This window comes from Hyperolius riggenbachi, chromosome 3 (genome assembly GCF_040937935.1).
Source record: "Hyperolius riggenbachi isolate aHypRig1 chromosome 3, aHypRig1.pri, whole genome shotgun sequence".
Lineage (NCBI taxonomy): Eukaryota > Metazoa > Chordata > Amphibia > Anura > Hyperoliidae > Hyperolius > Hyperolius riggenbachi.
In genome coordinates this window covers 7,069,533-7,097,364 of record NC_090648.1, presented here as the reverse complement: position 1 = coordinate 7,097,364, position 27,832 = coordinate 7,069,533, and the positions used below count along the sequence as shown (strand labels likewise).

Below are 27,832 nucleotides of genomic sequence, written 5' to 3'. Positions count from 1 at the left end.
GCAGTGTTTGGTCCATGGGCCGGGCAGTGTTTGGTCCTCTGAGTTTGAGAAGTTTTAAGCTTGTATTTGGAAACCCTGAGGGTGGGAATGTGATGACATTGGCATGTAATGCTGCTCCAGGCTGGGTGGGAAGCGTGGAGAAGTGCTGCTGCTGAACACGAGTGCCAGTGGAATTGGAGAAGGACGTTCCAGAGGTGAGGAGCGGCTCGTGAGAAGCTCGGAATATCGGGGTGGAAGAGAATATGAGGAACGTTCTTCTCTAGATTAGGCATTACACTTGGGGTGTTATTTTATTGGTAAAAAGATCATATCAGTAAACCAATCACCTAAAAAACACAAAGTGGAGAAATCACACAGCTTCTTGTCTTTACCATTTGTGGAAATCTCCTGATAATGAGCACTGGAAACCTGTCTTCTATGAGCAGGCCACTAGGGGGAGCCCAGGATAGAGGGGAGTGGAGAAGCTTGGAGTCCACACTGACCTTGCTGTGTTCTCTTCTCTTCCTAGGTCTGCGGCGTGATGGATTTGAGGAAACCTCTCCTCTCTTCCGATGTCTTGTGGTGGAGCCTGAAGATGAACAGAAGAGATTAGCAGGTACCAGGAGTGTTTCTAGGTTCCTGGGAGATCCTGGGCACCAAGAGGAAAAGATTGTGGCAAAAAATGGGCGTGGTCATAGGTGGGGCCAAATGTACATGAACATAGCAGTGGTGTAAATTAAATATATTCAATAGGCAGTATTTCACATAAATAAGCCCCTCACCTGGCTTCTGTCTTGTCTTCGGCTGGTTGGCCTGTGTGCTGTACTCGGCTGGCGGTTATGCTGGGTGGTGATGCTGGGATGCCTGGCTGGTGGTGATGCTTTGCTGGGTGCTGGGCTTGGGGCTTTGCTGGGTGATTTGCTGGGGGCTTTGCTTGGCTGGGCAATTTGCTGCGGGCTTCACTGGGGTGAGGACATTTTTGGACGCTTTGCTGGGCTGCGGGCTTTACTAGGCTTTGCTGAGCTGTGAGCTTTGCTTGGCAGTGCGCTTTGCTGGGCTGGAGCTCGGGCTTTGCTTTGCTGGGGGCTTTGCTTTGCTGGGCTGGAGCTTGGGGCTTTGCTTTGCTGGGGGCTTTGCTTTGCTGGGCTGGAGCTTGGGCTTTGCTTTGCTGGGGGCTTTGCTTTGCTGGGCTGGAGCTCGGGCTTTGCTTTGCTGGGCTGGAGCTCGGGCTTTGCTTTGCTGGGGGCTTTGCTTTGCTGGGCTGGAGCTTGGGGCTTTGCTTTTCTGGGCTGGGGGCTTGGCTTTGCTGGGACCAGGGACTTTGCATTGCTGGGGCTTTGCTAGGCTGGGCTGGGGGCTTTGCTTTTCTTGTCTGGGGCCCAGGGGCTTTACTTTGCTGGGCCCGGGGGCTTTGCTTCAGCATAGGTAGCTAGGTATAGATGCCTTCAGGATAGGTATCTAGGTATAGATAGCTAGGTATAGGGGTCTTCAGCATAGGTGGGTAGGTATGGGGTGCTCAGTATATTTAGGTAGGTATGGGGCCTTTAGTATAGGTAGGTATAAGGTTCATCAGTATAGGTAGGTAGATATGGGGCTTTCAGTATTGGTAGGTAGGGGGTCCACAGTATAGGTAGGTAGGTGTGGGGGTTTCAGTATAGGTAAGTAGGTATGGGACTTTAAGTATGGGTAGGTAGGTAGGTATGGGGCTTTAAGAGGGGCTGCCCATCTGCACTCACCCCCCCCCCCCCCGCATGTCCCCCCCCTCCTCCTCCTCCCCTCGCACATCTACAAACAGCGGCTGCTTACCTCTGCCTGGATTCCAGCATGGAGCCTGGAGAACACAGCCACATGCCTTTCTCTTCCTCCTGCTGTTTCACTGATGCTCGGTTTCTGATAATGACGTGATTAGCGTCATTAGCAGAATCGGTCACTAGGGGAACAGAGAAGGAAGAGAGAGATCTGCGGCTTTGGTCTCCAGGCTCCATGCTGGAATCCAGGCAGAGGTAAGCAGCCGCTGTTTGAAGATGAGCGGGGGACTAGCGGGGAAGGGGGGGGGGGGGTGGAGAGGGAGTGAAGGGTGGGCGGAGTCGCCACAATCTGAGGTCTGATGAGGGGAGCCAGAGAGGATGGGGCACGGGGGCCATAATAGATCCGGGTCACCATGGTAACAGGTTTGTGGGCGGTGCCCTGGATCAAATGGCGTAGTGACGCCACTGGCAGGTACCAAGAGAAACTAATATTATAACTCCTAGAAGAATGCAGTACACCATAATCACCAGCAGAGGGCAGGCTTTCTCAGTTCATTCTTATTAGGTGACCTCATATTGAGAGGGATATTGAGGCGGTCTTATTTATTTCCTTCTAATGTAAACCATCCCAGTTGCTTGGCAGTCCTCCTTATCCTGTGTCTCCAGTGGCGTAACAATAGGGGTTGCAGAGGTCTGGTCTGCACTGGGGCCCTTGAACTGGAGGGGCCCTGTAGGGCTCTCCCTTAACTGCAGTATTAGCTCTCTATTGGTCCTGTGCATGTAATGATCACTTCTATAGATGCTTGACTGATAATAATCAGTAACAAGCTGTTCCCCACCCCCTTCTAGCTGGATTTGGTGCCTCGTATCAACTGTTATGTATAGAGTGCTTGGGGGGGCCCCAATGCAAAACTCGCACCGGGGCCCATAGCTCCTTAGCTACACCACTGTGCGTCTCTAATACGTTTAGCCATAGCCCCTGAACAAGCATGCAGCAGATCAGGTACTCTGACTCAGCTGACTCAGATTTTACTGGATCAGCCATATGCTAGTTCCAGGGTTTTAACTCAGACACCACTTAAGCAAGAATATCAGCAGGGCTGCCAGGCAACTGGCATTGTTTACAAGGAAATAATGATGGCCGCTCCCATATCCCTCCCGCCTTGGGTTCTCTTTAAAGGGTACTTTAAACCCTCTGGATGAGGCTTCTCCAATCTTCCCCACACCCCTCCTGCGCTGTGATGGGACCCTCTGAACAATCTCTGACATTCCAGGCGGGGGTGGGGATAAGATGTAGCTGGACATTTCTGGTCTGGAGCTTGGCTGGATAGTGGGAGGAGCATGGCTGGATAGTGGGAGGAGCTTGGCTGGATAGTGGGAGGAGCTTGGCTGGATAGTGGGAGGAGCATGGCTGGATAGTGGGAGGAGCTTGACCGGATAGTAGGAGACGGCACACTCTTTTTATATAGTATAATAAAATGTATGTGATGTGTTGTAGGTCCGCGGCTGGTGGGCTATACGCTCTACTGCTACATCTACAGCACATTTAAGGGGCGATCGCTGTACCTGGAGGACCTCTACATCATGCCGGAGTACAGAGGTGAGTATACCTTCTCATATCACTGACCCAGGCTTCCCTATATTCTGTGATAAGGATTATCCTGGATCTGTGCTATACAGTGGGATGCGGAAGTTTGGGCAACCTTGTTAATCGTCATGATTTTCCTGTATAAATTGTTGGTTGTTATGATAAAAAATGTCAGATAAATATATCATATAGGAGACACACACAGTGATATCTGAGAAGTGATATGAAGTTTATTGGATTTACAGAAAGTGTGCAATAATTGTTTACATAAAATTAGGCAGGTGCATAAATGTGGGCACCACAAAAAAGAAATACAATCAATATTTAGTAGGTCCTCCTTTTGTAGAAATTACAGCCTCTAAACGCTTCCTGTAGGTTCCAATGAGAGTCTGGATTCTGGTTGAAGGTGTTTTGGACCATTCCTCTTTATAAAACATCTCTAGTTCATTCAGGTTTGATGGCTTCCAAGCATGGGCAGCTCTCTTTAACTCACACCACAGATTTTCAATTATATTCAGGTCTGGGGACTGAGATGGCCATTCCAGAATGTTGTACTTGTTCCTCTGCATGAATGCCTTAGTGGATTTTGAGCAGTGTTTAGGGTTGTTGTCTTGCTGAAATATCCAGCCCCGGCACAGCTTCAGCTTTGTCACTGATTCCAGGACATTGTCTCCAGAATCTGCTGATACTGAGTGGAATCCATGCGTCCCTCAACTTTGACAAGACTCCCAGTCCCTGCACTGGCCACACAGCATGATGGAACCACCACCATATTTTACTGTAGGTAGCAGGTGTTTTCTTGAAATGCTGTGTTTTCATCCAGGAATAATGCCCCTTGTTATGCCCAAATAACTAAATTTTAGTTTCATCAGTCCACAGCAACTTATTCCAAAATGAAGCTGGCTTGTCCAAATGTGCTTTAGCATACCTCAAGTGGCTCAATTTGTGCTGTGGGTGGAGAAAAGGCTTCCTCTGCATCACTCTCGCATACAGCATCTCCTTGTGTAAAGTGCGCTGAATGGTTTGAACGATGCACAATGACTCCGTCTGCAGCAAGATGATGTTGTAGGTCTTTGGTGCTGGTCTGTGGGTTGACTGACTGTTCTCACCATTCGTCGCTTCTGTCTATCCGAGATTTTACTTGGTCTGCCTCTTTGAGCCTTAACTTAAAGTGATCCAGTGACGAAGCACCCTCATGTATTTTACCATACATATCAGCAGGAACATTAGAGAAAACACCTACCCTGCTTTCTGTTTCAGTCTTCACTGCTCAGCCTGCTTTTAATCAGACCTGATAAAATCCCAGACTGAGCATTCAGTCTGGCTTTTCTCAGGAATCATTATAGCTGAGTCTGTCTTCTCTGATGTCTTTTCAAGCCTAAGCCTGGCCCCTTCTGGCTCTGCTATAATGACTCAGCAATAATGATTTCTGAGCGAAGCCAGACTGAATGCTCAGTCAGGGATTTTATCAGGACTGCTAACAAGCAGGCTGAGCAGTGAAGGATGAAGCAGAGAACATGGTAGGTGTTTTCTCTAATGTTCCCACTGATATATATGGTAAAATACATGAGGGTGCTTCGCCTCTGGTTCACTTTAAACTGAGCCTGTTGTCTTCCATTTCCTCAATATGTTCCTAACTGTGGAAACAGACAGCAGAAATCTCTGAGACAGCTTTCTGTATCCTTCCCCTAAACCATGATGGTGAACCATCTTTGTCTTCAGGTCATTTGAGAGCTGTTTTGAGACCCCCATGTTGCTACTCTTCAGAGAAAATTAAAAGAGGAAGGAAACTTACAACTGATTCCCTTAAATTCTCTTTCTCATAACTGGATTCACCTGTGTATGTAGGTCAGGGGTCACTGAGCTTACCAAGCCAATTTGAGCCCAAATGTATGCACCTGCCTAATTTTATTTAAACAATTATTGGCTGCCTGGCCATAGGAGAGGGAGATTCAGAAAAGTGTAGATCACATGATCACTCCACATGAACTCTGCAGGCACTATGAGCAGCTCCGCTATACTCCGTAGTGATGGGCCAAATATAAATTTTGGGGTTTGCAAATTTCGAATATTAATCTCAGCAAAAGTTTGCAAATCTGCAAATCTCCATAGACTTCAATGGGCAGGAGAATTTTAAAACCTACAAAGACTGTTTGTGGCCACAAAAGTGATGGAAAAGTTCGCCTGAGGTGGTGAATGCAAATATGCGATCTTCGTGGCGAATACTTCGCCCATTTCTAGTACTCTGTGACAGGGCTGGGACAAGGTTCTCCAGCACAAGATGGAGTGATCCTGCCCCAGCAGTGCAGGTTATGGCATGGGGAAGGGGGGAACTGGCCAGTGGCATAGCTAAGGAGCTGTGGGCCCCGATGCAAGTTTTACAATGGGGCCCCCCAAGCACTCTATACATAGCAATTGATATGACTCACCAGAACCTTCCGATGACAACTACAGTATCAGAGGTGCAAGAAGGGGATAGTAAACAGTGTGTTAATAATTACCACTATTCAAAGTATATATAGAAGTGATTATTATGAGCACAGGACCAATAGAGAGCTAATACTGCAGTTGAGGGAGGGCCCTTCGGGGCCCCTCTGGCCCAAGGGCCCCGATGCGGTCGCAACCTTTGCAACCGCTGTTGTTACGCCCCTGGTACTGGCGCATTCAGATGGGGGTTACCGATGTATGGAATCCCCCCCCCCTAAGAGACTCCTGTAGCTTTAAAAAAAATTCCCTGAAATCTTTGAAGCAGCAAGCTGGTAAATATACAAAGGATTGCCCCCTGCAGGGTCTGTGGGAAAAACTCAGCTCTCTCACTATTGTAAAGACTGCATGTAGACAGCTACATAAGGTATTTCACAGGTTGAAACATTTTTGACAGTCCCTAAACTCCAGGAGGACTGCCTGCCTTACATCCTACATACCCCTATGGATGGTATACCTATATCATTCCCCTATTCCCACAATCCCCCCCACCATGTTGTTAATGTTTTGTTTTTTTCAAACAGACAAATGATAAGCGCTCAAGGATGCACCTGAATTGTAAGCCATCAGCGGCAATGCAGAGCCCCCTAGGGCTGAATACATGCCTCTAATGCAAAACAGATGCAAAATTATGTGCTAACTCTAATCTAAAAATTTGAAAGTGAATTTAAAACAGTGAAGGCAGCTAGCCACTAGTATACTTACATTCAATTTTGCACAGTGGGAGACATGGCAGCGCTTTCAAACTAACCTCATACCTGAATGGTTTATCTGCAATGGTGAGCAGAGCTCCAGAAACTGGACTAAATTACACACCCAGCATACACTGCAGGCAAAGAGAGGGAGGGGGAATTAGTGATTAATCTGCACCGGTGGGCACCCTAGGGGGCGCTGCATTGCCGCTGATGGCTTACAATTCAGGTGCATCCTTGAGCGCTTATCATTTGTCTGTTTTGCTTGTCTTATGAAATGTGTATACCATTTATGAATAGCAGCACGAGGAATTATGTTTTTATCGTTAGATTAGTGTTAGGTCTTCCCCGAGGGGGTACGTCACCGCCGCGGGGAAGTCTATTAGGTCATCATTTGTGCACTAATTATCATTGAAGCTAACACCCCCCCTTGGTCTATAGTGATGCAGGGTGTGTAATATAGTCCAGTTTCTGGAGCTCTGCCCACCGGTGCAGACTAATCACTTATTCCCCCTCCCCCTCTTTGCCTGCAGTGTTGCCAACTTAGCGACTTTGTCGCTATATTTAGCGCCTTTTCAAATCCCTCTAGCAACAATTTTTTTAATAAGCGACTAGCGACAAATCTGGCGACTTTTTCTTGTGTTACTGGGGACTTTTGGAGACTCTGATGTGTCTGTACTGACTCTTCTACAGCAGCTGCCGCTGCCGGCCCCTCCCCCTTCCCAAAGCACTCACAGACAGGCCCGTCCTCTCGCAGGAGTCCCCCCCCCCCCAGCTGCCGCTGCCGGCCCCTCCCCTGTCCCAAAGCACTCACAGACAGGCCCGTCCTCTCGCAGGAGTCCCCCCCCCCCAGCTGCCGCTGCCGGCCCCTCCCCTGTCCCAAAGCACTCACAGACAGGCCCATCCTCTCGCAGGAGTCCCCCCCCCCCCCCCCAGCTGCAGTTACAGCAGGAGACGCTCACTCCTACGAGTCTCGACTGCAAATGAATTGCCCATGCGCGAATCTGCCGTTAAGTGATCCCGCCCCCTGCCTTTTTTATTTTATTTAGGCTATTATACATTAAAAAAAATAAAAACAGAGGCCTACCATAAGCATGTATTATTCTTTCATCATCAGCATTTGCTAAATGCACTGTGTATAAGCTGAGACATGGCATAGCATTTGCATGTCTTTGCTCTTCTGTTGATTTTAATTCCTTTAAGGGCCCGTTCTCACCTGAGCGGGAATCGTGCGATTCCCACTCACGGCAAACTGCTAGCGGTTCTGCAAAAACCGCTACACAATGTAGCGAGTGGCAGTGTTCTCACTGCCGCGGTTGCGGTTAGCGATAACCGCAACCGCGCTGCATGCAGCGGTTTGCCGGCGACGAGCGTTCCACGATTTGCGATCGTGATTAGCATGCACAGCACGCTAATCGCGATCGCTCCAAAACCGCCGCAGTGTCCAGTGATTTTTCCGCGCTAATTGCGGGAAAATCACTCCCGCAAACGGCCGGCGGTAATCGCCGGCGTTCTGCGGTTCTAATAGTGTGAACGGGCCCTAAATGTCCTCATTTATAAGTCCCTTTGGATAAAAACATCTGATAAATATGATATATATAGTAATATATATTTATATATCTATGTATAAAAACTATGACGGTACGACGGAGCTTTAGTGCCACTTTAAAAATAAAAAAAGTATGTAAATCTACAAGAATAAACTCAATGTTATGAGATAAAAGTAGAAATCTTACAAATGGGGTTGTCAGATACAAATACACATTCTTACCATATTTCAAGCTTCAAATAAGTGTCACGTAACTTTATGAAAGCCATATGACAGAATTGTCTCTTACTTTCGGTTTCTGAATTTGCAAATAACTTGCATGTGCAGCGTGCATTATGCAAATTACGTGATGACGTCATCTAGCGACTTCTAGCGACTTCTACGACAGCCAATAGCTACTTTCCTTACTGACGAGTTGGCAACACTGAGTGTATGCTGGGTGTGTGATATAGTCTAGTTTCTGGAGCTCTGCCCACGGGTGCAGCTAAGTCAATAACTCCCCCTCCCCCTTTTTGCCTGCAGTGTATGCTGGGTGTGTTATATGCGTACGTACAAAAAGGGCGCCCGGACAAAAAGGGCGCGGGGTGTAAACGCTAATTAATAATTAATCATTAATAGCGTTTATAAAAATAGTGTGCTATATTTCGTTTACAAATAATGTTTTACAGAATTATAAATCATTAAATAATGTTTATGAAATCGGCAATTGTGAAAACGTTAATCTTCCCTGTTTCAAAAGTGAAACTTATAATTACGTTTATTAAAAAAACGATAATATATGTTTAATTGTTATAATTGTATATTATTGTGAATAACCTTCATTTATGGTTTGTTCTTATAATAAAATCTGAAAATATTCTTTATAACGGTGATACTCTCACACAGAACCCTCCCTGTACCTATCTCTAACCCCTAGAACCCCCTGGTGGTGCCTAAACCTAAGACCCCCCTGGTGGTGCCTAACCCTAAGACCCCCCTGGTGGTGCTTAACCCTAAGACCCCCCTGGTGGTGCCTAAACCTAAGACCCCCCTGGTGGTGCCTAACCCTAAGACCCCCCTGGTGGTGCCTAACCCTAAGACCCCCCCTGGTGGTGCCTAAACCTAAGACCCCCCCTGGTGGTGCCTAACCCTAAGACCCCCCCTGGTGGTGCCTAACCCTAAGACCCCCCCCTGGTGGTGCCTAAACCTAAGACCCCCCTGGTGGTGCCTAAACCTAAGACCCCCCCCTGGTGGTGCCTAAACCTAAGACCCCCCCTGGTGGTGCCTAAACCTAAGACCCCCCCCCCTGGTGGTGCCTAAACCTAAGACCCGCCCCCCTGGTGGTGCCTAAACCTAAGACCCCCCTGGTGGTGCCTAAACCTAAGACCCCCCTGGTGGTGCCTAACCCTAAGACCCCCCTGGTGGTGCCTAAACCTAAGACCCCCCCTGGTGGTGCCTAACCCTAAGACCCCCCCTGGTGGTGCCTAACCCTAAGACCCCCCCTGGTGGTGCCTAACCCTAAGACCCCCCCCTGGTGGTGCCTAACCCTAAGACCCCCCTTACTGATCGCTTTATTATGTGGATAATAATGTTTTACTAATTGTGGCTGCAAAAAATATATTGCAATTTACGTTACGTTCTGATCGCTTTATTTTGTGAATAATAATGTTTTACAAACAGTAAGGGATAAAACTTTAAATAATGTTTTAATTAGTTAAATAAGATAAATATGTTTAGTATTTTTATAAACGTTAATTCGGCACGGGTGCATTTTATAAACGTAAATCACTACAAGCACACTTATAAATCATTAAAAATCTCCGGGCGCCGTTTGTAAACGTTATTTATCTCCGGCGCCCTTTTTTCCTGCTTGGCGCCCATTAAACGTTATTTATTATGAGAGTGAATGGCGGCGCCCTTTTTGTCCACTAGCTGCCTGCACCCTTTTTTCCCGCTTCCGTGTAATATAGTCTAGTTTCTGTGTAATATAGTCTAGTTTCTGTGTAATATAGTCTAGTTTCTGGAGCTCTGCTCACCATTGCAGATAAAACATTGAGGTATGGGGTTTGTTTGAAAACGCTGCCATGTCTCCCACTGTGCAAAATTGAATGTTTTGTTTTTGCTTTAGCAATCCTAAATGCAGTGGCGTAGCTAAGGAGCTGTGGGCCCTGATGCAAGTTTTACAATGGGGCCCCCCCAAGCAATCTATACATAACAATTGATCAGAATCAGAATCAGAATAGGTTTTATTCGCCAAGCACGTCCCAAAGTCGTGCCCGGAATTGGGGTTGGCACAGAAGATGTAAAAACAGCTCAGGAGGGAAGACAAATTGCTATGACAGATTAAGAACTATAGACTAAGACAGAACAGACATAATAAACATAAACAAATCATTATTGTCCGTGCAGAGCTGGGCGGCTAAACACTGTGATGCTGGAGGCTGGGGCCTCCGTTCTAGCAGAGCAGTCGTTCTGACTGCAGGCCTAGGGCGGGAGCCATTTAATAGAGTTCAGAAGGTTGACAGCCGAGGGAAAGAAAGTGTTCTTGTGTCTAGCTGTCTTGGTGGATATGACCCGAAGTCTCTTCCCCAGTGGGAGCCGGCTAAAGTAGCGGTGGCCTGGGTGTGAGGGGTCACTTGCAATTCTTTGAGCCCTGGAACGCAGTCTGGAGTAGAAGAGGCAGTCAAGCGGGGGGAGGGGTTTCCCTATGATTCTCTCTGCTGACCTGATGACTCTCTGTAGCTTGTATCTGTCGCTGCACGAGGAGCCAGCGTACCATACTAGTATGGATGAGCAGATAACAGATTCTATGGTAGCAGTATAGAAGTTAGACATGAGCTCCTGGGCCATCCCGAACTTTCTCAGTTGACGTAAGAAGAAAAGTCTTTGTTGTGCCTTCCTCTGTAAGGTGACAGTGTGGGCGTGCCAGCACAGGTCGCTGGAGATGTGGGTTCCGAGGAGGCGGACGCAGGGTACCCTTACGACCTCAGTGCTGTCGATGAAGATAGAAGGCGGTGTTGGTGGATGCTTCCTGAAGTCTATGATCATCTCCACGGTTTTGGCCGTGTTGAGGATCAGATTGTTTTCCTTGCACCATAGGCAGATGTTGTCAACTTGCTGCCGATAGGCCTGCTCATCGTCCTTGGTGACGAGGCCTACGATGGTGGTATCATCAGCAAACTTGATGACCTTAACCGAGTCAGCTGATGACCTGCAATTATTGGTGTATAGGGAGAACAGCATCGGAGATAGGACACAGCCCTGTGGGGCACCTGTGTTAGTTACCCTTGGTTGAGAGGAGATCTTGTCCAACTTGACAATTTGGGATCTGTTGGTCAGGAAGTCCGTGATCCAACGTTGCAGTGTCGGGTGGACCTCGAGTGCCGCCAGGTCGTTCTGGAGAATGCTGGGGCAGATTGTATTAAACGCCGAGCTGAAGTCCAGTAGGAGGATTCTGGCATACGAGTCTGGTTTGTCTAGGTGATCATTGATGAGCTCAAGGCAGATATTGATAGCGTCATCAGTGGACCTGTTTGGCCTGTATGCAAACTGAAACGGATCCAGCCGGGGCATCGTGGAGTGCTTGAGGTCAGCCAGAACCACCCTTTCCAGGGTCTTCATAATGACGGAAGTAAGAGCCACAGGCCTGTAGTTATTGATGTCGGCAATGCCTTGCTTCTTGGGGACAGGGATGATTGTGGACCTCTTGAAGCACTCCGGGACTCTGCCCTCCTGTAGGGACTTGGCATAGATAGAGGTGAGGATAGGGGCTAGCTGCTGCGAACATGTTCTTAGGCATGCCGGTGAGACGCCATCTGGGCCCGGGGCTTTCCTGGGATTTAACGTGGCTAGATGGCGTAGGACCTCAGCCTCGCACACCTCCGGCGGGTGTGGGCTTGGACTTGACTCAGCCTCAGTGATAGGTGAATGGGCGGGAGGAGTAGGGGGCCCTGCCGGAGTCGACTGCTTCTCAAACCTACAGTAGAAGTCACTGAGCTCTTCTGCTAACTTGAAGGTTGGTGTGGCATGTTGAGGGGGGGGCTTATAGTTTGTAGCCGTCTTTAGTCCTTTCCAGACAGCTCGTGGGTCATTTGAGCTAAGATTGTGTCTTATCTTCTCAGAGTACTCTCTTTTTGCTGCTCTGAGTTCTCTATTGAGGTTGTTCCTCGCTGCTCTGTAATTCTCCAGGTTCCCAGACTTGTGCGCTGTCTCTTTGCGTTTCCTCAGTTGCCGTAGCTTGTTGGAGAACCACGGCTTGTTGTTGGGGTAAACTTTGAAGGTCTTGGATGGAATGCATGAGTCTTCACAGAATGCAATGTATGAAGCGACATTATCGGCCCACTCGTCCAGGTCTGGCGCCTCCAGGGCCTTCCAGTCGGTGCAGTCGAAGCAGGCCTGAAGTCGGAGCTTGGCCTCACTTGACCACGCTTTAGTCGAGTGTAGGACTGGTTTCGCTGCCTCTAGCTGTCTTCTGTAGGTGGGAATCAGGTGGATGAGGCAGTGGCCTGAGGAGCCAAGTGCTGCGAGTGGGACCGCCTTGTACGCATTTTTCAAGACAGTATAGCAGTGGTCCAGGGTGTTCAGGTTCCTTGTGGGGCAGGTAATATGCTGATGGTATTGTGGCAGCTCTTGGCGAAGATTGGCCTTGTTGAAATCGCCCATGACAATGAACAGCGAGTCGGGGAGGGACGTCTCCCACTGCGTGATGGTGTCACTGAGGTCGCACAGGGCGTGTTTGACTTCGGCGCTGGGCGGAATGTATGCCCCCACTAAGACGAAGGAGGAGAACTCTCTTGGTGAGTATGACGGCCTACAGTTGACCATTAAGAGTTCGAGGTCTGGACAGCATTTCCTGGCAAGTACTGACGTGGTGGAGCACCATAGGGAGCTGATATAAAAACAAATGCCTCCACCCTTCTTTTTACCAGAAAGAGTGGCATCACGGTCGGCTCGGATAAGATTGAAGCCTGGCAGATGAAGGGCATTGTCCGGGATGCTGTCGTGTAGCCACGTCTCCGTGAAGCAGAGGATTGGTGAATTGCTGCTGAGTCCCTTCTTGTCGCTGAGGAGACAGAGTTCATCTAGCTTGCTGGGTAAAGAGCGGACATTTGCCAAGAGAACTGAGGGGATGGGTGACCTCAGGCCTTTCTTTTTCAGTCTTACTTGAGCACCTGCGCGACAGCCCCTCCTGCGCTGTCTCGGCCAGGGGCCATGGGCAGGGCCTGCGATCTTTAGGGCATGATTCCAGACAGTGTTATACAGCAGCCTGTCCTTGGCAGTGCGCGCTTCCCAGGGGGTAAGTTGCGACCTGCTGTAGGAGGTGATGGGGGCAGGTGGTGGCATGGGGCAAGCGGGACAAGGCAATACACCCAGTTGCAGTGATGATAGATCTCACCCTCCCCGCAGACTCTAGCAGTGGTGGGGTTTATACCCATATGTTGTACCGTGTGGGAGTAGAGTCGCAGTGCGGCAGGATATGTGAGCGCAGTGCAAGTGTGTGCCGGCCATGGCAGATGCCATAAGGGGGGGGATGGTACTGGGCCGTAGGCAGAAGCGGTGCATATAGCTGAGCAGATCAGATGTGGCAGCAGCTGTTACAATTAAATAGATGGGGCAGCAGTGTGAGTAATCTCAGAGTTGCAGAGATAATAATAAAAAGAAAAGTCAGTCTTACCAGGGCAGAGCCTCCAGAATGAGCAGGCATGAGTCCAGGAGGAACCAGAGCGGACAAGGTGCACAGGGCTGGATGGAGCGCGGCTCGAGGGACCGAGAATCACCTGGAGCAGAGGAGGAGCTGGTGCTGCAGGATTGAGTCCAGGAGGGACCAGAGCGGGCAAAGTGCCCAGGGCCGGATGGAGCACCAAAATCTGCCAATGGCAACTACAGTGTCAGAGGTACAAGAAGGGGATGGGGAGCAGTTTGTTAATGATTACTACTATTCAAAGTATCTATAGAAGTGATTATTATGAGCACAGGACCAATAGAGAGCTAATACTGTAGTTGAGGGAGGGCTCTTCAGGGCCCCTCTGGCCCAAGGGCCCCGATGCGGTCGCTACCTCTGCAACCCCTATTGCTACGCCCCTGCCTAAATGTATTTGGTCCTGCCAATAAAGCTTTTTTGGATTTGGCTGGCAGGGACAGGAGACACATTACAGACAAGTAGCCTGTGTGTGATGTGGGACTGCAATACAGATACGCTATCTGCTCTATCTCAGTCTCTCCACTCCTCATCTCTCCCTCATTCACCCAGGCGGGAATGGGGGCAATCTCACCCCAGGCCACCTTTCATTCAGTGATTTAGGGCTTGTCCTGTGTCTGGTGTATTCAGGTTTGCTGTTGTAATGCAATGTGAAACACTAGGCTAGCTGATAAACCTGCAATTAGAGGGCAGGCAAGCTGGTAAATATACAGCATGATGCAGAGCTTGCCTGGAGGGTCCGTGGGCAAAAATCTGTCTGGTCTCTCCCCATTGTTTTAATGACTGCATGTGTGGATAAGGTGTTCAACAAGTTGAAAAGTTCTTGACAGTCCTTAGACTCCAGGAGGGCTGCTTTCTGACATGTGTGAGAGACTGGCAAGGACAGGAGTCCTATTACAGGCAAGTAGTCTCTATGTGATGTGGGAATGCAATACAGATACGCTCTCTGCTCCATCTAAGGCTATTCTCAATTTCTCCACTCCTCTCTCTGGGCTAGTGCACGACAAAATAGCAATCGCTAGCAATTTGTGAGTGTGATTCTGTGAAACGATTTTCAGAGCAATTTTTGAATGAATCGCTCAAAAACATGCTACATGTAGTATACGTGCGATTTTGAAAAAAATCACAATGCTGCTGTGGGAACACCCTCTTTTCAAATCACTGTTGATTTGAAAAACGCTCAGAATCGCTCTTGGTGTGCACCAGCCCTCCTTCATTCACCTTTTTTTCCCTCTTTCCCTAGTGCTGGCTGGCTGTGTCTTTTTGTCATATAGGAAAGCTAAATAAAAGTGCAATCCTGGTGAGGCAAATTATTATTTAGTACTAGCTGGACGCCCGGCATTGCCCGGGTATGTATTTGGCTGGTGTTGGCCCCACCCCCTTTTCCTAACCCTAACACACAATTACTCAATTACCAAGTTTGTGAGCTTTGGGGTCTTTGGCATCAATAACCTGCATTGAAATGAAATAAATCTGATTGGCTGTGGCTCCACCCCTTTTCTGAATTTGAAGCCACCTCACCCAATGGCCAAGTGTACCAGGTACAGGTGATGAACAGTGCAAGAGGCTTGTGCCATTAACAGTGCAAGAATGGCAGCAATTAAATATTCCCCTTAAAAATCAATAGGTGGATTTTGATTAGCTTTTGTACGCTCCACCCACTTTTCTGAATATTAATCCCAGTCACCCAGTGACCAACTGTGCAAAGTTTGAGAACCCTACCATTAACAGCGTAAGAATGGCTGCAGTTTACATTTTCCCAGAAAAATTTGTATTTGTCTCCGCCCACTTATGACCCGGCGTTGCCCGCTTATGTATTTGGCTGGTGTTGGCTGTGCCTACTTTTCTAACGCTCACACACAATGACTCAATTACTCAATTACCAAGTTTGTGAGCTTTGCGGTCTTTGGCATTAATAATTTGCATTGAGATTAAACAAATCTGATTGGCTGTTTGTGGCTCCACCCCTTTGTCTAAATTTGAACCCCAGTCACCCAATGACCAACTGTACCGGGTTTAAGGCTTGTGCCATTAACAGTGCAAGAATGGCAGCAATGTAAATATTCCCCTTGAAAATCAATAGGTGAATTTCGATTGTCTTTTTTAGGCTCCACCCACCTTTCTGAATATTAATCCCAGTCACCCAGCGACCAACTGTGCAAAGTTTGAGAACCCTACCATCAACAGTGTAAGAATGGCTGCAGTTTACATTTTCTCAGTGAAATTTGTATTTGTCTCCGCCCCCTTTTTGGTTATGGGAATAAAAAGTATCCTATACTTTATTCCAGGTAATGTACTATGTGTGTGCCAAATTTCATTCAAATCCGTTCAGCCATTTTTGCGTGATCGAGTAACAAACATCCAAACATCCGAACTTTCCCATTTATTATATTAGTAGGATTTCTATAGCGCCGCTATCTTCTGCAGCTATATATCCCTGCACCATATGCCTATCGCTTGCGCTATGTGACATTATGTGGCATATTCCACTGAATTGTCCAAACTAAGTCTATCTCCCGTTCCTCTCTCGGGGAGTTGTTCCAGCGCTGTACCCCGTTCACATTTGCTGCTACCAGAAGCCCTCAGAAACACTCGTGTCCTTGAGTACTTCCAAAGATAGGCAGCTACGTAATACGCCAGCGCACTTTTGTGCATGGGCAGTATGGAGCCACCTGTATTCGGAAGCACTCGGGACATACGTGCTTCTGGACCTTTCAGGAATCCTCCCCTTAAAGATCCTGCGTTTGCCCCTGGGGAGAGGGGGGGGGGTAGTTATGGTTGTCTTAAGTGCATTAAGTGTACATGGAAGTACACAAATGCACTTTGTGTTGTACATCTCTAATGGACATCAGCCGGTGGCCAGAACTAACAGAGGCGGCACTAAAGGCCCGTACACAGACTAGATGGAGGTCGCTGAACAGGGATCAGGACCTGATTTCCTCGTGCAAAACTGTGCAGACGTGTAGTTGGCATGTAGGCGGGGCATCACATGGAGGGCAGGGCAAGTGTCAAGAACAAACCTTTCGGCCACGTTCTGCCAGGTGGATGCCTGGCAGGGCAGCGGTCGGGGGCTGCTGTACAGCAGCAGAGGTGGTCTTTATTGGTGTGTACACTCTTTATTATCGAGTCTCAGCTCAAGCAGAATAATGGTCCATACTCACGGGCTACAAATGTTGCCGCAACATGCGGCGCGCGCGTGTTGAAGCGACAGGTCGCCCGTGAGTATGCGACGTTGCCCGGGCGCGCACCCCGAACTGTCACTCGTCGCTGATGTCGCCAGGCGATTGAACCGCTCAATCGCCTGGCGACAGTCGCCGCCGCAACTCCGCCGCAACTGTCGCTAGTCCGCGTGAGTACGTGGACTAGCGACAGCAACAAGATAGGGATACATTTGGCTTCCGGCGGGGGGAGGAGCAACATCGACAGCTTCCGCCGCATCAGTTGCCAGGTCCCTCCGCCGTGTGTATGCAGAGGGACCTGGCGACGAGCTGTCGCCGGCCTGTCGTGCACAAGCTCACGTGTGCTGGCGACAGGCCAAAACAGTTGTCCATGAGTATGGGCCATTAGAGTTCCGGAAATGTAGCGCTGTTAATGTTCCTGTGCCTGGCATGGACTTCTCTCCCTGGTAAACCCCTCATGCATGGGCCGAGGATAGGCACATTCCAATGCAGCTGGAGATGAGCTAAGATCTGGATATTTGTGGAGGTATAACTATAAACATACAGTCACTCCACCTATAATGTTGATGATCAATTGCCCGAGGCATCAGTTCCTGATCTGAACAGGTGACAGCCCTCGTTCGTGTGTATGAGACTTTAGTATGCAGTTGGGTCCTACGCAGTGGCGTTCCTACCATACAGCGCATGGGAGCATGGCGCACCAGGTGACTGACAGCTAGGGGGGTGTCACCACAACCCCCCACAGCAGCAGAGCAGGAGGAGGAAGCGGCTCTAGAAGGAGGGGCAGTGGGGACAGCGGTGGGGAGGGGGGACAGAACCCCCCCTCCCTCACCTGGGACCCCTCCTTCTGCCTCTCTCCCCCTCCGTGTAGGCTTGGCGGGAGTCGTGCAGAGAACTACTCACCTCACTTGGGCGTTCAAAGCGTTGGTACGCAGCGTCATGTCGTCACAGGTCTCCGTCTTCAATGCCACTGTGCTTCCTGATTAGCGGAAGCACAGTGGGCGGCATTGAAGGCGGAGATCTGTGACGACATGATGCTGCCAGTGCTTGGAACGCAGAAGTGAGGTGAGTAATTCTCTGCACACCTCCCGCCAAGTCTGCACTTGCCGGTAATCTATGGAGGGGGAGAGAGGCAGAAGGAGGGGTCCCAGGTGACGGAGCGGGGGTTCTGCCCCCCTCCCTGCCCTGTCCCCACTGCCCCTCCTTCTAACACTGCTTCCACCTCCTGGGACATCTATAGGGGGGGGGCAACTGTACTAGCTATACTGGGGGCAACTGTTCTAGCTATACTGGGGGCATTTAAACTAAGTTTACCGGGGGCAACTATACTAGCTTCACTGGGGCCAGCTATGCTGGGGGCAACTGTACCAGCTATACTGGGGCAACTGTACTTGCTATACTGGGACAACTGTACAAGCTATACTGGGGCAACTGTACAAGCTATACTGGGACAACTGTACAAGCTATACTGGGACAACTGTACAATCTATACTGGGGGCAACTAAACTACATACACTGGGGACAACTATACTAGCTTCACTGAGGGCAACTATACTACCTATACTGGGGCAACTATACTACTGGGGCAACTCGATTACCTGTACTAGTGGCATCTATATCTGACATTACCTGGGGGGGGGGGGGGGGAGTGTCTTATAATACCCAGCACCAGGTGTCAAAAAGTGCTGTACAAATGTTGTGTTGTTGTAGTAGATTGAGCCCATTGTGTTGTGTCTTATACACTGTTAAGATGCCCATACATCAGGAAACTTTGGAGGCCAAGCGACCAACCGATTTGATTATCGAATTGGTTGAAAATCGGTGTTGCCAAGTGCAGGCCCGACTGACGATAAGACCAATTTCGGGATGAAGATGCAAGATGTTGGGCTGAAGTTGGTTGATCGGGTGTGCGGCGGTACAGGGGCCGATTTTTGAAAAATCGATGAAATGACGAAACCCCCGCCAACGCCCCCCTAACATATATATATGTGCCCCCGCCATGTGTGCATTTATACATTACCTGTCCTGTGTCACCCTCCGGTGTCCGTCCGTCCTCCAGGTGGCTCTGCCACATACACACTGGCAGCGGCACATAGCGCGTGACGTCACGTGTGGCGCTATGCGCCGCCACCCGGTGGACGGACGGACACCATGCAGAGGGTGACACAGGACAGGTAATGTATAAATGCACACATGGTGGGGCACATTTATACATTAGGGGGGGCATCGGTGGGGCGGACGCGGCGGGCTCAGCCAACTCCCTGAAGATTTCATGCAGAAATCTGATGGGAATCAGCCTGTGTATGGGCAGCGCGATAAAAATGCAAATCTCTCTCTCTAATCAGATTAGAGATAAATTGCCTCTCTTTCAAATCTGCCCATAATCTACTGGTGTATGGCTAGCGTTTACAGCAGATGCCATAGGTGTCTTCTATACTGATGAATGACCTGTGGTGTCTAATACCCCCTCCCTCCTCTTGTCTCGGCAGGTAAAGGCCTTGGGTCCAAGCTTTTATCAGCAGTAGCAGAGGTGAGTATTATCTACTTATTCATGAGGCCTTGTAGAGGTGGGTGGCGAGGCCCCTCCCCTTCTGGTTTATCTCTTTCCCCCCATCCCGTGCAGGAGAAGTGATCAGAGGCCCAGTAATAGCCTCCCCTTACCCTCTTGTACTTCCTGTTCCTGGAAGTGGCCCAGTAATAACCACTCCCCTTACCTTCTTGTACTTCCTGTTCCTGGAAAGAGTGGCACAGTAATAGCCACTCCCCTTACCTTCTTGTACTTCCTGTTCCTGGAAGTGGAGGACATCTTAGATGACATGTCAGGATGATCTTCACAGCCATGACAGAGATGGAGGGAGAAGATCTGAGAAAGACATCGAGGATTGGAAACCAATATGGACCCTCCTGGGAAGGGAATGATGTGGGCTTCCTTCCATACTTGTGAATATTTGTAGTTATACTTCAAAGCAAGCCTGGAGTGATGTGAGATGCATCTATACTCACCTATGCAGAGAGAAAGCTCTGGACAGGGCCGGTTCTAGCTCCAGTGGGGCCCCAGGGCAAAAGTAACTGGGGGGGGGGGGGGGGTTGACTCCCACTTCCCCATGGACTGACTGACTGATGGATCCCCCCTCCCTTTCCCGTCTCCATCAGACTGAATGGCTAACTGTGCTTCCCAGACTTAGGTAGTCTTCCCCCTAGTATAGCCAGAAGTGTCCCCCAGTATTAGGTAGCCCCCTCCCAGAATAGATGGCTAGATGTGCCCCCATGATTAGGTAGTCTCCCCAGTATAGATAGCCAGATGTGCCCCTCCCCACTAGAGGCGCCACTAGAGGGCAGCAGAAAGATGCTGTGACGGAATTAAGTGGAGAAGGCTTTCTGGAATTCCCGATGATGCTGACAGGTGAGTAGTACCCTCTGGGCCCTTCTGTCATGCTGCCCACCGCACAGCATACTGGGGGGGAAAGCACTCTGGGAGCCCCTGCCTCTTTTCCCTGCCTGCCGTTGTCTAACCTCCTTCACCCACGCAAACATGATGCATACCTGCTGCTGACCAAATCAACTTGCCTGGGGGGCCCTTTGGACTCTGGGGCCTGGGGGCAGAGCCGGGACAAGGTCCTCCAGCACCCAAGGCTGAGACACCAAAGTGCGCCCCTTCATTCCTCCCACCCCAACCATCAGACACTGATTGCTATTAAACTAAGAGGCGCCACAGGGCCCACAACCTCCCCAACACCTTAATATCTAGTTATCTGGCTTGCAGTCACTGCTATGTATCCCCTTTTCTTATTTCTTTCTGCTTCAAACACAATTAGGAATGACAGCTGAATAAATTCTGCGCCCCCTCCTACATTGTGCCCTGAGGCTGGAGCCTCTCCAGCCTATGCCTCGGCCCGGCCCTGCCTGGGGGCAATTGCCCCCTTGCCTGCATTGTAGCCCTGGCTCAGGATACCAGAGCCTTCCCGTTCCTCTCCCCATGTCCTCATTCATTGACGTCCCCATTGAAGTTATGTGACTGACTGTGACTGACTGGGTCTTTTGGTCTTTGGTACTCCATGGGTAGCCTGTGAAAGTATTGATAATCGGATAGCGTTGCGCCTCCACCAAGAGCTGCTAGTGCTGTTAAGGGATCCCAATTCCTTGTAGTTGTGACACACAGATAAATATACAACAGACTGCGCTAATAAAATTCAATTAAAATCTTTAATAATGGATATTAAAATCAAAATCAACCTGAGGTAGATAAGGGGATATTTACTCCCTGTATTAGCCCAAATGTCAGTGAAATTCACATGAACTGAAAATTACGTATTGCACAATAAAAATGATTTTGCCAATCACCTTCATTTTTATTGTGCAATACGTAATTTTCAGTTCATATGAATTTCACTGACATTTGGGCTAATACAGGGAGTAAATATCCCCTTATCTCAAGTTGATTTTGATTTTAATATCCATTATTAAAGATTTTAATTGAATTTTATTAGCACAGTCTGTTGTATATTTATCTGTGAAAGTATTGGTTTCCTCGGGTGCTTCTGAAGAGGGACACACTCTGCTTGGGCGGGTCTGGACCCGTGTTGTTTGCAGTATGGATCCACTGGCCTTTGGAAGTAGTTGGGGGACACAAGTACTTTGGAAGGCTGCCCAAGGAGTACCAAAGACAAAGCGGTCGCATGACTTCAGCAGGGCCGGCGCTGGAACGACAGAGCGAGGAATGGGAAGACTCTATGCGAAAGGTTTTGATCTTCAGCCTTCGAGGGCCATTTCCATGCCAGTGCTTAGGATGGACTGAGACATGGAAGACCCACAGAAGAATGTGACCTTGATCACTGCTCAATCTGACCCTTCCCTTTTAGTTGTGATGACCCTAAAATTAGAAAAAAAGAGCTACATTTTGGTTCTGCAGGAACTTGGAGTAACTCGTGTGGGCCGGTAAGTTTTCCAGTTTCCATTGGACTCAAAACTAAATTTTCTTTGGTCTTTATACTGGTGACCTTGCAGACTTCCAGAGCTGATTAGCCACCCACTACCTGTAGCTGGTTGATGCTGGGAGTTCCCATGGCATACTTGGTGTAGTTATTATGACATTACAGGCATTGATAATTATTACCATGAAATTGTTAAAGTAGTTTAAATCCCAGAGATGTTCTAATATAGCGTGTCTTCTGGGATCTGATGTCCATGTCTTATTCTGACAATGTTCTTCTTCTCCAGTCTGCTCTGTCTCTGGGCTGCGCACGCCTGCAACTGTCAGTACTGGAATGGAACCAGCCGGCCATCTCCTTCTACCAGTCCCGGGGGGCCATTAATGTGTCCGCAGAGGAGGGTTGGTGGATCTTCCGCTTCCATACTGAACATCTCCAGCGATTGGTCTCAAAGACCTCCAATGAGACCAGCAACTCTGAACACTCCTAATTCATCAGACCAGTTTCTGCTCTAGGCCTGATAGTTTAGTCTACTGAGAATAAAACCATGACTCTATCCGCAAATCTATATACCCCGGTCCTGTCACCTGCTATCTCTGGACGTCTGGAGGTCTCCAGTCTTGGTCTCCTGATGTGGCCACCTGCGGTACTTCTGTGATGTGGAAGCTGGAACCTTCAATTTACTTACAATATTTGGCATCAGAAATCATATTTATTCTGGAGTAAAGTTTACTTTTCTTACCAGTCCATTGTTTTTGTTTGTTTTTGGGGGTAAATAATTCCTTCTTCCTCTTTCTGGCGAACTGGTAAATCATTTCCTCAGCAGTCCAATCTGGCTTATTCTACTTCCTGTGGAGGTGTAATGCTGGGTACATATGGTGCGTTCCCGCACTCGATGCCCCGCTCGATTTACAGCCACTTGATTTATTTCCGAGCATTTCCAATCCCGTTTCGATGATTGTTAGGTTGATTCTCATGTAAAGTATGCCAAATCGACCTAACAATCCATCAAAACACGAATCGGACATGTTGGAAATAATCGAGCGGCCGGGAATCGAGCGGGGCATTGAGTGCGGGAACGCACCATGTGTACCCAGCATAAAGGTGGCCATACATCTACCGACTTTGCGGCCTGACCATCAGATTTGAAAATTTTATCAAATCAGATGAATATAAGTGCCTCTAAATGTCTGCCCAATCGATGTTTTTTTTTTAATCGATTTCTGGCTAAAATCCATTGTAATGATTGGACATTCAACCTTTGGCAGAGCGAGTCACTGCACTCAGAATGCGATATTGAACAATCAGTGCTATTGCTCACAGAGCAAGTATAAATGTTCCCACAATGATGACAAGAGCTTGCATTGCAATCCAATGTCCTTCCAAACAGCTGCTCCTGCCTAATGACGTAAGGGCAGTCAGCAATGATCCTCTTGTTGCATATCCGTACAATAAGGGCACAGGCAGAGGAACCCCCCAAAATCTGGATGACTCGCTAAATCATAAACTCAGAGGCCCATGTGCAATTCACTTTTTTCTCCTGAGTTTTCTCCTCCTAAGTATTAATTTCCAACTTGTCAATAAAATGCTTTTAAAATCACCATCAGCAAGCAAGAACATACTTAAAATAGTTTTGATAGCACTGTTTCCCCAGCTTTTTGATACTTTTTCAATTGCAGAGTGCTGAAAAGTGATTCTAAATAAAAGATGATAAATAATTTCCTAGGACAAAACACAGGGAAAAAAATGGCATATGGGCCAGAGAGTACATGGTGACCACTCTCTCCTCCTGCCGGCAACCAGTGCAGTGGGATGGGACAGCCAGGCAGACAACCTCACAGGCAGACAACCTCAAACCAACTGACTTTCTACAGTGTAAAGGGGAGCAGACTAAAAGACCTATCCCTGGGATAGGGACAGTGGCGTAGCAATAGGGGGTGCAGAGGTAGCAATCGCATGAGGGCCCTTGGGCTAGAGGGGCCCCGAGGGGCCTACCCCTGAAACACAGTATTATCTCTTTATTGGTCTTGTGCTGATAATATTCACTTCTGTATAGTAGTGATCATTAACACACAGTTTCCCATCCCCTACTTGCACCTCTGATGCTGTGGTTGTCCTTGATTGGTTTTAGTGTGTTATATCAATTGTTATCTACATCATGCTTGGGGGCCCCCAATGCTAAACTTGCACTGGGGCCCATGGCTTCTTAGCTACGCCACTGGATAGGGAAACCAAGATGTCTGAATTTGTGGTCACCCATAACAAGCTAATAGATTTGCACAACCATCTCTTTGAGGAATTTCAAAACATGACAGACCAAGAGGACCACAGAAGGTGGGATAAATTCAGGGGGTTCCCAGAATCCGCAGGCACCTTTGATTTCTGATCATTTGTCACTGCTCTGTCTAAAATCCTGCTTTGGCCAGAACTTCCTCCTTCTTCAGTGGCTGCTGTGAGGTGAGGGGAGACTCCGGGTGGAATTTGCGTTCAGTTCTGATCCATCTTTGGAAATCCATCAAGAGGTTCTCCAACTTTTCCTACTTCAATATATATGTTAATTTACAGTCACCTTTTATCACTCCCAGGCCCACCAAGTCCAATTGGAACATGGGAAAGAGATTTAAATATATCTTCTGATGCCCAACAATGGAGGAATAGGCAATAGATATATCACTACAATTCTCTCATTGGGGCCAATTCATAAAGGGCTGTGCAGGAAAAAAAAAATCTCATCGGGAAAATACCGCATTCTGTATTTTAGACTTTTGTGTGTTAAATTACTAAAACATTTCACAGGTGCGGTATAAGTTTGGTGAATTACCGAAGCCCATTGACAAAAACCTGTTAGTAACAGCAGGAGAGAGTTACAAGCTGTTCCGTGCAGAGACAGCATTACAATAAAAGAGGCAGCCCCAGCTTCCCTTTAGATGTACATGTTTTATTATACTGCCTCCGCTTGCCCTGAATATGTCTATTAGTCTTTTTAAATAATGTATTTAATTGCCACAGCTTAGAAGAACTTCAAGAAGCTTTGCACATGCCACGCTTAGGTGATTTTCCCCACTAACTCCTACACATCTTCAATCAGGAACAAGAGGTTAAACAGCCACACTGCCTAAGGTATTCAGGGGAAGCCTGTTTTGTTCTGATCGCTCTGCTGCTGCCTGGGGGGTATAAAGCTTGTCCCGCTGGAGAAGACCGCAGGTCGTATCAGATTCCATCAGTCAGGCTTGCAGGAGACAGTCACAGCTATCACTGATTCTTCTTGTGATTGGCTCCCAGTACAGCCTCCTCACACAGACTTCACACTCTTTTCACCACTTCAAAGCAGCCAGTATTGTTTCGTGGCTTTACCGCATGTTGTAGGCTTTATGAATTGACATTTACTGACCACGATGGATTAAGATGTAATGGAGCCCTAGGCAAGGTAGCAGATTTTGGCCTCCCTTGTGCTCCTTTTGATAAGCTCAAGTGGAGAGAGGTCAGAGAAGGTGGCAGGTGAGCCCCTTGACTCCCACTAGGCCCCAAGCTACTGCCTAGGTTGCCTGGTGGATGATCCTGCTCTGTTTACTGACATGTGTTGAGGTATTTACCGCACAAGTTGGAATTTTACCTCACTGCTCTGCAATTTTTTTATTTATTCATATAGCGCCGACATATTACGCAGCGCTGTGCAGAGTATATTGTCTTGTCACTAACTGTCCCTCAGAGGGGCTCACAGTCTAATCCCTACCATAGTCATATGTCTCACAATCTAATCCTGCCATAGTCATATGTCTGTGTACGTAGGGTGTATATTGTAGTCTTGGACCAATTTTTAGGGGGAAGCCAATTAACCATTTATGCAGGATGCTGCTGCTGCTGGCGCGTACATGTGGTGCCCCCTGTTAGCCCCGCGATCAATGAATGGGAATATAATTCCCATTCATTGATCTAAGTCCCCACTAGAAAGACCGATGGCTTCTTTTCAGAAACCGCCGTCTTTCTGAAAAAAAAATGTTTCCCATCCTTCTAGTACATCCTGAAAGCGAGATATCGCTTCCAGGTCTAAAAAAGATGGCTCGTCGTGGCCATCTTGTGGCCAAATAGTAATACTACATCTACATACACTTTTTTAATTAAAGGGGAACTGAAGTAAGAGGTATACGGAGGCTGCCATATTGTTTTCCTTATAATCAATGCCAGTTGCCTGGCAGCCCTGCTGGTCTATTTCTCTGCAGTAGTATCTGAATAACACCAGAAACAAGCATGCAGCTAGTCTTGTCAGATCTGACTTTAAAGTCTGAACCACTGAAACACCTGATCTGCTGCATGCTTGTTCAGGGGCTATGGCTAATAGTATTAGAGGCAGTGGATCAGCAGGGCTGCCAGGCAACTGGTATTGCTTAAAAGGAAATAAACATGGCAGTCTCCATATACCTCTCTTCAGTTCCCCTTTAAATAAACCCATATTATGCCATTTAAAATTAACTGTCTACCACCAAAACCAAAAATTACCCAAATAAACATTTTTAATGGGGAAAAAAAAATTAAAGAAAAAAAAAAATTAAAGAAAAAAAAATTATTACCTAAGGGTCTGACTTTTTTATATATGCATGTGAAGAGAGTATATTTCAAACATTTTTTTTTAATTATAAGCTTGTAAATAGTGATGGATGCTAGTGTTGGGCGAACACCTAGATGTTCGGGTTCGCGAAAGTTCGCCGAACATCGCCGCGATGTTCGGGTGTTCGCGCCGAACTCCGAACATAATGGAAGTCAATGGGGACCCGAACTTTTGTGCTTTGTAAAGCTTCCTTACATGCTACATACCCCAAATTTGCAGGGTATGTGCACCTTGGGAGTGGGTACAAGAGGAAAAAATATTTGAAAAAGAGCTTATAGTTTTTGAGAAAATTGATTGTAAAGTTTCAAAGGAAAAACTGTCTTTTAAATGTGGAAAATGTCATGTTTCTTTGCACAGGTAACATGCTTTTTGTCGCCATGCAGTCATAAATGTAATACAGAGAAGAGGTTCCAGGAAAAGGGACCAGTAACGCTAACCCAACAGCAGCAGCAGCACACGTGATGGAACAGGAGGAGGCGCAGGAGGAGAAGGCCACGCTTTTTGAGACACAACAACCCAGGCCTTGCATGAGGACAAGAAGCGTGCGGATAGCATGCTTTGTACCGCCATGCAGTCATAAATGTAATAAAGATAAGAGGTTCCATAAACAGGGACCGGAAACGCTAACCCAGCAGCAGCACACGTGATGTAACAGGAGGAGGCGCAGGAGGAGAAGGCCACGCTTTGAGACACAACAACCCAGGCCTTGCATGAGGACAAGAAGCGTGCGGATAGCATGCTTTTTACCGCCATGCAGTCATAAATGTAATAAAGATGAGAGGTTCCATAAACAGGGACCGGCAACGCTAACCCAGCAGCAGCAGATGTGATGGAACAGGAGGAGGCGCAGGAGAAGAAGGCCACGCTTTGAGACACAACAACCCAGGCCTTGCATGAGGACAAGAAGCGTGCGGATAGCATGCTTTGTACCGCCATGCAGTCATAAATGTAATACAGATGAGAGGTTCCATAAACAGGGACCGGCAACGCTAACCCAGCAGCAGCACACGTGATGTAACAGGAGGAGGCGCAGGAGGAGAAGGCCACGCTTTCAGACACAACAACCCAGGCCTTGCATGAGGACAAGAAGCGTGCGGATAGCGTGTGGCTGAGTGAGCGGTGTACTACTATTCCCAGCAGACACAGAGTGGCAGTAAACAGAATGCTATATAGTGTGGCTGAGCGAGGTACACAGAGTGGCAGTAAACACAATGCTATATAGTGTGGCTGAGCGAGGTACACAGAGTGGCAGTAAACACAATGCTATATAGTGTGGATGAGCGAGCGGTGTACTACTATTCCCAGCAGACACAGAGTGGCAGTAAACAGAATGCTATATAGTGTGGCTGAGCGAGGTACACAGAGTGGCAGTAAAGAGAATGCTATATAGTGTGGCTGAGCG

General features: G+C 48.1%; 1 protein-coding gene across 1 annotated transcript in view; it reads left to right on the top strand.

Moving 5' to 3' along the window:
• The window catches only part of LOC137560836 (thialysine N-epsilon-acetyltransferase-like), a 32,037-nt gene extending 9,506 nt beyond the window's left edge, over positions 1 to 22,531 (top strand). The window contains exons 3-6 of the mRNA XM_068271972.1: positions 509 to 595; positions 3,226 to 3,327; positions 19,386 to 19,426; positions 22,114 to 22,531. Of these exons, the coding sequence (XP_068128073.1) occupies positions 509 to 595; positions 3,226 to 3,327; positions 19,386 to 19,426; positions 22,114 to 22,314 (431 nt within the window). The 3' untranslated portion in view covers positions 22,315 to 22,531. The remainder of the gene's footprint in view (positions 1 to 508; positions 596 to 3,225; positions 3,328 to 19,385; positions 19,427 to 22,113) is intronic.
• The last annotated feature ends 5,301 nt before the right edge of the window (positions 22,532 to 27,832 follow it).